Source organism: Calypte anna, chromosome 11 (assembly GCF_003957555.1).
Source record: "Calypte anna isolate BGI_N300 chromosome 11, bCalAnn1_v1.p, whole genome shotgun sequence".
Lineage (NCBI taxonomy): Eukaryota > Metazoa > Chordata > Aves > Apodiformes > Trochilidae > Calypte > Calypte anna.
Window position 1 is genome coordinate 16,763,889 of NC_044257.1, and position 13,353 is coordinate 16,777,241.

The following is a 13,353-nucleotide window of genomic DNA, read 5'->3' on the forward strand; positions in this document are numbered from 1 at the left end:
CAATCTTCACATCAAGTTAGCACTTTGTCAAAACACCATCCAAAATCCCAGCTCAGGGCACAGTGGGAAGCACACAAAGCGTGAGCTGAGTAACTTGCAAAGTTTGGGTGAGCTGCCTGCTGGAAGCTGCCGAGCCCACCCCTCCAGGACCTTTATTTCCCCCTGCGGCAGCTGTCATCTGATCCCACGCTCAGGCTTTGAATGGGGCTCTCTGAGGATGCCAGATGTTGGGAACAAAGGTCTAAAAATAATCTTCCCAAGTAATCATCCCATCTATCATTCAAGGAGAGCAAGCGGGAGCTTTGTGTGAACATGTGAGCTGAGAACCTGGTCTAACTCTGAGTAAAGAAGTTCAACAGCAGTTCCTGGCTTCTGCTTCTGGGCTCTTTTTTTTTTTTTCTCTTTTTTTTTTTTTTTTTTTTTTTTTTCCCCTTTCCCTTCCCAGAAGCTGCGCGGTGAAAAGCAGCTCTCACCAACCCTCAGCCCTCTCCTTCCCTCCCTCCTTGCCAAGACTCTGAATCTCCTGGATCCTGGGCTCCTTATTTCACCTCTCCTCGGGAAAAATGGATTCCAGGGGGCTGTCAGAGATGCATTTCTCCAAAAAGATCTTCGCCACAGCTTTGTGTGTCTTAGTTTTGCTGCCAGGTCCAGGCTGTGCTAGGAATCTCTGGAAACGTGCTCTGCAGCTGAAAATGACTGAGAAATATGATGTGAGTAAAGCCTGCTGGGGTGATCTGGGGGGAGCTGGGTGTGTTTGACTGTGAAAAGGGAGTTTTCTGTCCCTGTCTGTATCATTTTTTTAGAAGAAGAAGTCTCTGAAACCGCAGGCTGTCTCTTTATAAAAAGGGTTGCATGAAGTTTCCCAGGCTGGAGGAAACTTTTTGCCACCTAGCTGCTGCCAAGGGAAACTTGTAAAGCACTCTCAGAACAGTGTGGGAAGAGCTGGGACAGTCCCTGCTTTCCCTAGAAACTTCATGGAAAGCATGAATGGGGAGAAGGGGAATGCAAAGCCTACATGGCTGGAGAGGGATTTAGTGGCAAGGATGTAATGTGATTTATTGCTTAAAGCAAGGAGGAGGCTCCCCTGCTCAGTCCCTCTGGTGCCTTTTGGGGTAATTTTGGGTAAATGTCTCCAGCTCTTAGTGGTAATGACAGAGACCTCCAGAGCCACAGTGACAGAGTGACATGCCCATCACACCTTCCTGTCCTCAAGCCACCACAAGTAAGCACAAACAAGGGAAGGGCAAATAATCTGACAGCTTGACTTTCAGAACCTGCTGTTTAGAAAGCAAAACTGACTTTGAAATTTTAACTAATTCTATTAAAGTCCCCTTGGAAAGCAGTGCTGACCCAAAGCTTCTGCCCTTTCCATTGCTTAGGTGTCTGGGTTTGATTGCATGTGCCCAAACAGCTCTTTGGTGTCACAGAGGGGCCCTTCCACCTGTTTTCTGCAGCCACACATAAAAACTTTTAATTTAAAATGGATGCTTTTTTTCTGCCCATGACATCTGGAGGGATACTTAGGGATAGCTACATTTTGGTTGTGCAGTTGCTGGCTCTGTGCCACACATCTTTTGCCCATCCTGAATGAAATAAAAGATGGTGCTCACACCCCTTGGAATATTGCAGGAAACCTTGTACTAATATTTGAAGGGCACCCCAGTATTTACAAGAATTTTCCTTCCCTGTAGCCTCCCTTGGGACAGGGTATCCTCTGGTTTGCACTTCAGTTGGGAAGTGGTGTCATGAAGAGCTGTGTTTCCTGAAGAATCACTCACTGGAAAGTGTAGTTATTACTATCTCCTTCTGTCATGTTTCAATGGAAAGTTCAAATTCAATAGGAACTGTGAAGTAAATGACCCAGAGAGACAGGACAGGAGTGGAACAGGAATTTACATGTTGATCTTTAGATAACCAGGCTCTGGAGAGGCACAGAGCCCACTCCCCTGAGGATATATCCTCCTCTCTCAATCTGCAGTTCTTCAAAGGACTGTTTTTTCTGGCAGGCACGAATCCAGGTGCTACTGCTCTGGCAAGCTGAGCTAGAATTGCTCATACTGACAGCTACTTCTTATCTAGAGAAAACAGAAAATGCTTTTTCCTTCTCCTCCAAGCCTTGTAAGGAGGAAAGTGTCCGCTCTCCATCCTCTTATCCACCAAGAATCTCTTCTGGCAGCTCCTCTTGTGTCTCAGGGAGATGCTTTCTTTTCTCCCAAATGCTGTATGTTCCCTACAGTTGGAGGCTGTGGGTGGAACAGCTGATTTGTGAGTCACTTGGAGAGATGGGCAACAGATGGAGGTGTTCATGGCAACGTGCAGCCCTTCAGGAAACGGGCCATACACATCCCTGTGGGACCCCCAGAAGGACATGGGCAAGCAGGGAGAGGTGGGGAGGGGCAGGGAGTTGTCTGAGAGTGATGCTGGCTGAGGCCACAGCAGGAGGAACACATCCTCCAAACTGCTGACTGCAGGTGTTGCCAGGAGGGGCTGGCTTGGGGTCTGCTCAGGAGTTTTTCATTAAGGACTCTTCCTTAGAGTGTTGGCTGGCAAGCAGGGGACAGCTGGGAATTGAGAAGGGAGAAAGAGAAGGAATGCAGCAAGAAGAAACACTTGTGGGATTCTGGAGCTTGGGCTCCAGCTTTTAGTAAATCCAAGTCTTTTACAGCCAGAGGGACAGTGCTCAAGCCCAGTGCTTTGCTGCTGATGTTCTGCAGCCCCTACACCAGCTGTGGGCTCTTCCCAAAGAGCAAAGGGAGGGAGGTACCTGGAGGTGCTCTTCAGTTCATTCTCAAGACACCCACGTGTCTATTGGAAAAACCTGGAGCATCTTGATTTTCTTCCAGTGTTGACTGCAGCAGGCATTTTAGAAAAAAAAAAAAAAAGATTTCCAGGAATGAAGAATTCCTCACAGCTGCTGTAATGTTCTTCCAATGATTTATTTACCCACCAGCTGCTGTCATAAACCAACACTGAGATACCCTCTTCTTCTACCAGCTGGGCAGCCCTCCCATGAGACTTCTGTCCTGCACATACCTCAAAGTAATGTATGAGCTCCCCCTTTGAAACCCACAGACACCCAGAGAAGTCTGGCAGTGTGCTCCCTGCTTTCCAGTCACTATCCATGCCTCTTCTTTAATCCCACATTCATTTTGCCATGATCTCCCAGTACTGCAACCACCAGAACCAAAACTACCAGTCCAAAGTAAACAGGAGGCTTTTACTCATCTTATGTTGGCCTTCAGATAATTTAATCCTACTTCAGTCTTATATTTGAAACTTTGCTCACAGATTTTTCCAGGTTTTTGATAGAAGTATTGGAGAGCTTTAAATTCCTCCTGTTGTTTCAGAGAAAAGCTGGTGATGGCCAAAGGCTGGGAATACCTGCCAGGAACAAAACCAGTGGCCAGAGGCTGGGAATAAATTTCATGCATAGAGAAGACAAATGAGCATAAAATTGTGCTCTGTCACAAGCTCAGGGACCAGTTTCAGGCCCAACTAGAACAGATTTGGGATTGGTTTGGAGGCAGACTGAATCCCACAGTTCCTACTGAAAACAGGGCTTGAGAGTGAGTGATTGCATTCAGGTTTTTCACAGTCATCTTTTCTGACCCCCAGGGTTCCTCAGCTGAACTCTGAACTTTTCCCCTTTTTTTTCAGTCCATCTCTAAGGCAGCAGAGAAACTTCACTGCTCTCTGTTTCCCCCTACCTATGGCCCAAAGAATAGAGATCAGCTTTGGGTTAAAACCACACAATTCTGCACTTGGTATAATTCCTAGCAGAGTGTGGAAGTAAAACCTCTCACATCAGCAGCACAGACAATGTGCATTATTTCGTTTGGTGTCCCACAGGATTGCCTTCATTCTCTCTATTGCAAATCATCCCATGGGAATGAAGATGATAGCTGTCCATCCTCGGGGCAGAGAGCCTCCTGTGGTCTCTGCTAGGAGATTTTCTTGGACAACCCATGTGGGGACATCCTGTTTCACAAGGGCACACCCTCTCCACAGGTGCCATTAGGAGGTTTCCACAATGAGGCTGGAGCAGCACGTAGAGAAAGGGGGATGATATTGGTCTCATCCCAAATTTCTCCATCGCCTGATGGTGAAATTTCCTAGAGACCCCCTCAGGGATTGTTGCACCATGTTGTTTCTTGGAATAACAACCCCTGTTCTTTGTCACTGATTTTGCAACACAGCAAAGATGGGGCCAAGCAGACACAGGACTCTTCACAGCCCATGGCTGGGCACCTGGCAGTGCTCCCTTTGTACCCTGGGCTAGGTGCTGACCTCTTCCAAAAGTACAAATCCAGAATCCAGTTTTATATCTGACTAGAGCTTATTAAAATGTATTAATTAATTAATCTGAGAACAGACTGACCCTTTCTGAGTACATTATGCTGCTCTGGGGAGCGGAGCTCAAGCCAAGAGCTGAATAGTGTAGCCAGAGGTGAGAAAGGAGTGGGCCTGGTGATTCACTTCTCTTGGAGGGAAGTTGGCTTCTTGCTAAAATGCTGCCAGTGTGAATAATATCTGAATAGAAACTTTTCTAGTAAAATCCTGTGCCTGTTAATCCACTTTAAATCTCCCTTTTCCTTTTGGTGTGCAAAGAAGGAACAGCTGGGTTCCTTCCTGCTATAGTCAAACACAGCCTCGTTTCCTTTGGGATTAGACTGACATCACCCCCCAGATCTCACCCAGATCATCTGCTGCTGTAGAAATAGTCTCTAATTTAATAACCCAGGAGCCCACAGTGGGTAAGATTGAAAGATTTTATACCACTTCTCTATAATTTCTGATCCAGAAGAAGGTGATGAAGGTAGAAGGAGTCTATTGAGGAGACAGGTGCTACCTGGGATATTATTTCCAGGTCCCATTTGGGGACATAGCCTCAACACATGACAGTGTCAGCATTTCAACTGGTTTACTATCAAAGTGTTCTGGCCTGACTATGCCTGGGGTCTTTCCCTCTGATCCCCAAACAAGTATAAAAGACTTCAAAGGCTTTTTTTTTTTTTTTAACCTCCTCATTGCCACTACAATAACCTTCATTAGAAAATTACTTCCACACAATAATTTAGTGGTTTGGCATTTCCAAAGCAGCATGCAAAGGTGATCATAAAGCTCTTATTTTCTGTCTGATGATGACAGGGCTGGAGGATCTGAGCAGTTGCTTCTCCTCCTTATGAGATGACTCCTTGAAAAAAAAACACTTCGCAAATCCCACTTGGCTTTCCGTCGCTGGCGGGACGTTTGGTATCCAAACCTTATTCCAAACCTTTCTTTCCTTTTCTTTTCTTTGCAAGGATTATGAGTACCCTCTTCATTCTCACAGTTCCCACTACCAGAAGAACGACCGCTGCCCACCTCCCCCCCAGACCTTGCCTGACAGAGCCTGCGAGGTCCCCAGCTGCCGCTCCGACTCCGAGTGCGAACGCCACAAGCGCTGCTGCTACAACGGCTGCATCTACGCCTGCCTGGAGTCCGTGCAGCCCCCCCCAGGTAGGGGCAACCCCACCAGCAAACCCTGAGAGAGAGAAATCTGCAGGAAACCTGTTTTTTTTCTTCCAAAATTACTCCACTGTGACTCTGCCGTTTCTTGTTTCCGTCTCTCGCAGTTTTAGACTGGTTGGTTCAGCCCAAGCCGCGCTGGCTGGGAGGAAATGGGTGGCTTCTGGATGGCCCAGAGGAAGTCTTACAAGGTACAGTGTGTTTCACTGTCTTCTCTGTGGTTTTGGTAATCATGCAAAAGGTAATAAGTAATAGCTTCATCATCCATAGGGCTTGCCAGGGTTGTTGGGATGCTGAGGCTGAGGGTTTTGGTCTGGAGTTCCCACAGGAATAACGCTGTGTTGTGCACTCACTCCAGTGACCTGGGCTAGTATCCATTCTTGAAATCAGTAAAAAAAAAATAATTTTTTAGAAGAAGACTTTGTCAATATATATTTTGTCAGCTGCCTGATGGACTGGGAAGACTTGGATTAGGAGATCTTTTCATCCAGCCTGGCTTAATTGAACAGATGCCTTGGGCCGGGGATCTGGCTCCCAGATCCTAAGGTCGCTTTGAATGAGAGGCCTGGCCAGCTGCTGCAGAGTTGTGGCAAGCTGACTTGGAACTGGGAGCATCTACTCTTGGGGCCTTCTAATAAGATTGGGCTTCTTACATTAATTCCATAGAGAAAGGTCTTTTAATTATTTTTTTTTCTAATACCTCAAAGTGAAACGAGGGAGCAGGGAGGTTGGAAGAGAGGTTTTCGTTTATGAGATGTCCCAGGTTGTATTTATGTCTGAAAAATTCTTCATTTATAAGCTATTCCAGCTTTTGATCAGCTTCAGTCAGATGCAGGTAGTGCCAATAAATTGCCCTATTTGGTCTTACAAAGATGGTATTAGACTCACTAAACCTTGAGTCTCATCTATTATGGAAACTCTTAGTTCTTCAAGAGAAAATTCTGCCTCCAGCTTGTTAGAGTTAGACTGCTAGAAATAAGATAAAACAGGTTCCTCCTCATCCATCCTTGTCATGCTTAATTATTTGTTCTTATCTTAAAACCTTCATCTTGGTTTGAGGGAGCAATTAGTGAACTAAGAACCATCACTCATAGCATGAGAGTTACAGCAGATGTCCTTGAAATCAAAATCCTGGCAAACGAAAGGGTGGGATGTCCCTGCACAGTCTGTACACTTTATGGAAACAAACACTGCCTGGGAGTCCTGTTTTACTTTCTCACTGTGCTCTGCAATTGCTGGATATCCAGAGTCAAGGTGGTTGAAGCCTCCACTTGTGACAAGAGGTGGAGGAATAGTCACATCTGAGGTTTAATTTCACCAGTAAGTTAATTGGTGCCAAGTAAAAGAACAGAAAGCTGCCAGCTTCATGGTCACGTTTCTCTGATTCCTCACTGCTTGGAACAGATGTGTGGCTGCTTGGAAGGAAAAGCCACGTGGAGGGACCACCCATCAGTGCAAGCATGGTGGGCAGTGATCTCTCTTCACTCTCACACAGACCCTGCACAGAGGCTTGGGGCAGGTGATCAGACTGACCTACACTCCCCATCTCAGGTTAGAACATCAGGATTTGTGTAGGGATATGAACTGGATCAGCTGCTCTGCCAGGCTTCTTTGGATGCCTGGGTCCTTTGGAGGTGGTAGCAGCTCCTTGCTCCCTTTGCATGGGAAATAGATCCTGTCTGGGAGGAGATATGGAAGCAGGTGGCCACGTTGTCATATTTTTGGTTACCTGTGGGTGTTAAAGCTGTGATTTATGACCTGTAGGCTTTTTTTCTTTTACAGCTGAGGCTTGCAGTACCACTGAGGATGGAGATGAGCCTCTGCACTGCCCCACAGGCTATGAGTGCCACATCATCAACCCTGGTAACGTGGCTGAAGGGATCCCTAACAGGGGGCAGTGCATCAAACTCCGTGGAAATCCAGGTCAGTTACTGCAAATCTCCCTTTTTCACCCTGTCATGCAGACACCAGTAAGGGATGGTGGGCTCTCACTGGCTTCGAAGATCTGGTGGTACTTTTTTCTTTAATACTATCCCTGGAAATGAGCATAATCTACAGCTCTCTGGCTCCTAGGCACGAGGTATTTCTAAGAGCTTAAATAGTAATATAAATGGTAAACAGGGAAACCTAGCTGGAAAGTGAATTATGTAAAATACTAATACATGGTCCAAAATTCTACCTATTTGAGAAAGGCTGTGGTTTCTTGATTTGTAGATACTGAAAAGAACACAGCATGCAATAAGCACTTTCATAAGAGGTTTATAGCAGCCTATGCTACTTCTGCTACAGAGATCTTCTATTTTCCTATTTGTGAGGTTATTGCTTCCATTTCTATCATTTATCTGTGCTGTAAGCAGAAAGCTGGAGTCTCACATGAGGAATGAAAGCTCTGGATATCTGGATATGACTGGATATCTTCTCATTCCATGCCTTCTTTTTCAGATGGACGCAACCTGAGGCATAAGTATTACAAGGAATATTTTGGTAAGCTGCTGGCATTAAATGTTTACTGTTATTGCTACTATTATTACAAGGAATTTGCTGCTTATGAAATGAAGGTTTCAGCACAGCAGAAAGAGGCTCTTTAGCCTCAGCTCTCCATGACATGCTCAGAATTTTAAGATCTGCAGTGCCCTGGCTATGGACTCTCCAGCTGTGATACAACTCTCTGCAAGGGGTCCCTGCCCAATGGATGAGAAACACCCAACCCAAGACACTTGTCATTTTTAAGTGTATTTTTGAAGCTTTTTTTCATGGTCCAGGACTCCTTGCAGATGATCACACATCTCTGCCAAAATCAGTCTTTTGCCAACAGCTTGTATGGTGGAATGTGACAAGAGATGAGTGGAGCCCAGTGAGTCAGTCCCTTGTCATCTGCAACCACAAGAGGTGTCAGGTCCTTGTGTGAGTTGTCTCTCAAAGAAAGCAGAAGAATCTTCCAGAAGATGTCTTTTCACCTGGCTTCAAAGCTCCTGCTTTCTGCTAGCTCTGGGATCCAGAGAAGAACAGCCAGATCAGATTGGAAGTGATATTCAGATATAACCAGACAACATCTTTGATATGATAAGATTTATGAAGCACCAAATTTGGCCTATTGAGCTAATAAAACTAGGATTTATTTATATATATTATTTATATATGTATTCTTACATATATATGTATATTATTTAGATTAGGACAGGATTTCCTCTCCTCTGTCCAGCAGGCTATTGCAGTTCTCCCAGCGAGCTGCTGAATAATGAGCCCAGTAAAGCTGCATTTCTTAGAGAGCCTAGAGAAAAAAATTGCCACAGACTAACTGAAGATCTAATGTTGCTGATATTTGTTTTGCAGGAAGCAATTCCAACAACGTGGTTGGCTATGTGAAAAACCAGCAGAAGCATTTAGGTTAATCAAAAGTGTGCCTGGGTGAGTGTCCTGGGAAGGGAGGGAAAACTGGGTGATAATAATTGGTGCTTAGTGGGCTGTCAATTAAATAAATGGTTGGTTGAGGGTGAAAGTACCTTGCTTACACCAGCATAAGGACAGCATCTTAAAGCTATGCACAAGGACATATCTCAGGCTCCAGGAATGGAACTGAAACACTTATGCTGACAGAAAATACTGGAAAAGTATCCCAAGATCCTGTGGCACTGGGGATGGAGCTCTGTGACCTGTCCATGGAGATGTTAATGTTTTTCTCAGCTCTCCACCCCTCCCACTTTTTATTCTAATCTCACAAGATACAAATGATTTCCTTGAAGAACCTTTGCCTTGTGGCAAAGTTTAGAGGTGTTTAGAGGGTGGAGTGATTTTTCAAGCTTAAAAAAAAAAGCTGCAAAACTTTGGGAGCTTTGAGACTTAAACTTTCAGTTCAAGGGCTTCTTCTACTCCAAGTATAGCTGGTGCTGGAAGACAAATCAAAAAGCTCTTCATTTTGGGCTGATTGTAAGAGTCTAGCAAATACTTGGGCATAGAAATGGTTTTGTGGGGTAACTTTGTAAGTATGAAGAGTTGCTCACTCACATGAGAACATGTTCATGTATCTGTGAAGCCAACTGAAATACCTCCAATCATTTTGTCAGGCTTTGAATTATGAAAATACTTATTATACCAAAAGTTCTGTCCCAAAATGGTTTTCTCGGCACTTTCAGCTTCACTTTAAAACTAATTTGAGCTTAAGTGGCAGTTAGGAAAACAAAGCAGTTCAGTGTGTCTTTTATGTACCTACAGGCTGACTGTTGAGATTACACATCTACATATGAACAAGATCTGTGCAAACAGTCCAGGAAGGATAAATAGTTTAATTCCTTTTTTTTGTTTGATTTTTCACCCAGCTGGACCACTCTGTTAAACAGCTGTCAAGGAATGCTTTACCCACCAGTTTTCTAGCTTTGGAAAAATTCTGGTCCCAAATCTCCACGAGCACATCTCCAGCAGTCCCTGATCCCAGTGATAAAAGGACTTCTCTGCCCAAGGAACAGGATGAGCCCAGATTTAAGCCTCTGAGCACGGGGAGAAATATGATCCCCTGAAAGAAACCACACCATTTATCAGCTGCCCTTCTACTGATGAAATGTAAATACCTCTGAGCAGATCCCTGTAAGCCCCAGCACCATTACCAGCTGCTGGAACAGAACCTGCCCTTTTCGTGCTTATTATGTGACTGATTCAGATTTCACAGCCATGAGCATAACTCAGTATTGTGGAAGTGATGTGATGCCAGAATTCTCCCCAGATATCATAGTTCAGCTGCATTAAAACAGGCAAGAATTTAAAACTAAAGGGACTCTCAAATCTAGTACCTGCTTCTCTGAAACAACAACTTCCTATAAGCCTTTTCATAAAGTAAAACTTTGAAGAAGCCTGCAGGTTTCTTCTTTTCCTATTCATACCAAGGATTCAGCAGATTTGACACTCAGTCTGCAAGCCTAAACCTGAAATCTTAAGAATTTGAGGAATTCTGAGGTAGGAGCAAAACAGGTTTTGTAAATTTGTTTTTAAAGTTACTTCCCTTGAGCTTCCCAGTCCAGTGAGTGACAGATGGAGAAGTAAAGATGGAACAGATTTCTTTCCACAATGTCCAGACACACATCTGCCAGTCTTTTTAAGTTGCTGGTTTCAGCCAGCACAGTTAACAGTCACAAAATGTACATTTTAACCTGCAAAACCTCAGCAAGAGGACTAAAAGTCTGCATGATTTGTTGCACATATTCGAAAAGGAAAAGCAGGATAAATTTGTGTGATGAAAAGGACTGTCTGACAAGTGGGCAACTGCTCTTTAGGAGTCCTGTGCCTTTATGTTGACTTCCATAAACCCTTGAGGTCATTTTATTTGTATTTGGGCCTTACAGCTTCTTTTGGCTCTTTAGCATCATAAAATGGAAAGCATTTTCTCTGAATTTTCTCCTTTTCTGTGGCAGTCCTAAAGGGACAGTTGTGTTTCATTTGGACAAATCTCCCAGAACTGCCAAGCAAATGAATGCCATGTTTGCTCCCTTGTTTAGTACATGTCCTCATCTGCATGCATAAAATTAGCATTTTAATATGCAGAGTAGTAGTGGTGCATATAAATACCCAGCTCACAAATACAGGTGCCTGCTTCCACCCACAAACTAAGGGATTTTTTTCCACTCATCCACATGTTTTAAGCCAAAGCTAAAATGCCCATAAAGCACTTGATGCTTTGCATATGATGTTTGCAGCTGGAGAGATGAAAGATGCCAAACTGCTCCTGTTTCCTATCACAGTCACACTCGGTGATGTGTTACACAGCAAAGGAACAGATGAAGGGCTCCACTTTTTCCTAAATATCTTCATTTGTTGAACTCCATTTGCTTCTCTCTGCTTTTGTTCCAAGTTCTAGGTATGACAACACCGTATTCAGGTTTATTTCTAGAATTTTACCATATAAAACTTCATGCAATGGTATCTTAACACCTACTGAGAGACAGGAATTCATCCATATTTTATAGCCAAAATCTCAGTTTAGGCCAGAAGATTGCTGCTTTCCCACTGATACTACTTGACAAAGCAATGCAGCTCATCATGAAAGTCTCAATGTAACCTTGTTGCTCAGTGGATTGATTTTTTCCAGCATTACTTTCTGCAGAAAAATTCCATTTAAATGAGCAAAGCATTTCAATGGTTACTGCTAAGGCCTAAAGAATAAGTGCTAAATTTTTCTATTTTAAAAGTAAGAAAGAAGAAATGATACCTAAGAACCTGTGAGGATCTAGTTGAAATGCTTGTGTTGAGCATTAGCAAATTTTCAAGATTAAAAACTTCATACCAAAGCATCATAAAATAAACTTGAGTGGACACAACCACTTCAGTGACTGCTTTTCTGTAGCACATACCTTCTTTGTGGTCACATACCTGACCACCTTGCTGGATGGGATGGAAGAGATATTTTATACTTGCAAAAAGAATTTTTAAAAAGACAATTGGTAATTTAATAACTTGGTGAATTTCTGTTTACTGGGCGTTACCCAAGACATCACCTTTCCTTGTGGTGCTGTAGTGCTTGAGGTTTGCAATTTAATTCTTTTCAAGTTAATTCTTTTCAAGTTATTAGTAGTCAAACTCCAAAGTGAAAGGCCCAGAAGAGACTTGTCTGAAAGCTGTGTTTTCACCACCAACATCCATCCCAAGCTCAAAAGAAATCACAGACCAAGTGAGTTGCCCTCAGCTTCTCTTCTCTCCAAAGACAAATGGCTTGGAAACAGCCTTGTGAAGCACAGCAACAAATCACTAATGTAGGTGCTTTTTCACTTTGAAGCATGTTTGGTGCTATAATTAACTTTATGTGTCTCACTGTGTGCTAGCAATGCTCATGCCCTTCAGGACCCTGGAGCTCTGCCCTGCAGCAGCCAAGGATTTGTGGCAGCCCCAGGCAGCCCCTTCCTGGTGTGTGCCCCTGGTGCTTACACATGTACAGGTTCTGCCACTTTGGTGCTCAATAAAAAAAGTGACCAGTATATTTTTCAGCTCTTGTCAAGTGTCAGTTGTGTGTTCCTGATGTTCACCCGGCTTCAAATTATGAAAAATTATGGAAAAAAAAGGACAAATGTTTTAGATTTTTGTTGTTGGGAATGCTCGGAAAACATAGGCACAAGGAGATAAAGTAATTTTGCCCACTGGAAGGGGAACAAGAGACCCCCAAAACACAGCATCCTCCCTCCCACAGGGCACAGCTTTGCAGGTCAGGAGCTCACTCAGTTCTTGGCACCATCATTTCCATTGCCCAAACAGGAGCTGAGGGACAGTGCTGGAAAGAGAGCAGTGATGGTGCCAGCAGTAGGTGATCCTTTTATTTGAGCAGGTGTTTCCCATGTTGATTCAGAGCCAATGTTCTCTGCTGGAACTCAGGTGGTTTGCACTGCAGGAGCAGCTGCTCAGGCAGCTTTGCAAAGAGCCCAAGGGATGGAAAAGCAAACCAAGCCAGAGCTGGGCTGGTGCCCACTGCAGGATAAAGAGGAGCTTGGCACTAAGAGACTGCTGAACACTGTGTTTCCAGGACCAGACAAGACTTCACAGTCCCACCAGCTCCACCCACACTGGTCTTGCTCTCCTGCTTGGCTGGAGTAGGCAGGAATCCTTCTGCATTGCTGCCCTGAAGCCATAACAGAGAAGCCACCAAGAAATTGCCTGTAAAATCACCCAGGATAGGAGAGCAGGGGTTTCATGGCTTGAGAAAGGTGCCATTGGGGAGATGTCAGCTGGCACTAGGTGTCAGGGTAGCTCTTCAGTCTAGAAGTGAAGTCATCCTTGGGATCTCTAGAACTTCTCATGCTCTGTTTGGTCTGTACCCAACTCCTGCCTCCTGATGTGAAGTGTAAGGTGGACCAAGTGCCTTGGCTTTCA

The 13,353-nt window shown here is 44.3% G+C and overlaps 1 protein-coding gene across 1 annotated transcript; it reads left to right on the forward strand.

Annotated features, from left to right (window-relative positions):
- Positions 1-449: 449 nt before the first annotated feature.
- On the forward strand, positions 450-12,459 carry WFDC1 (WAP four-disulfide core domain 1). Its single transcript, XM_008491655.2, has 7 exons — positions 450-710; positions 5,304-5,499; positions 5,616-5,699; positions 7,291-7,431; positions 7,951-7,992; positions 8,842-8,916; positions 9,825-12,459. The coding sequence occupies exons 1-6, from the start codon at positions 564-566 to the stop codon at positions 8,898-8,900; spliced, it is 669 nt and encodes a 222-aa protein (XP_008489877.1). The 5' UTR covers positions 450-563; the 3' UTR covers positions 8,901-8,916; positions 9,825-12,459.
- Positions 12,460-13,353: the final 894 nt, after the last annotated feature.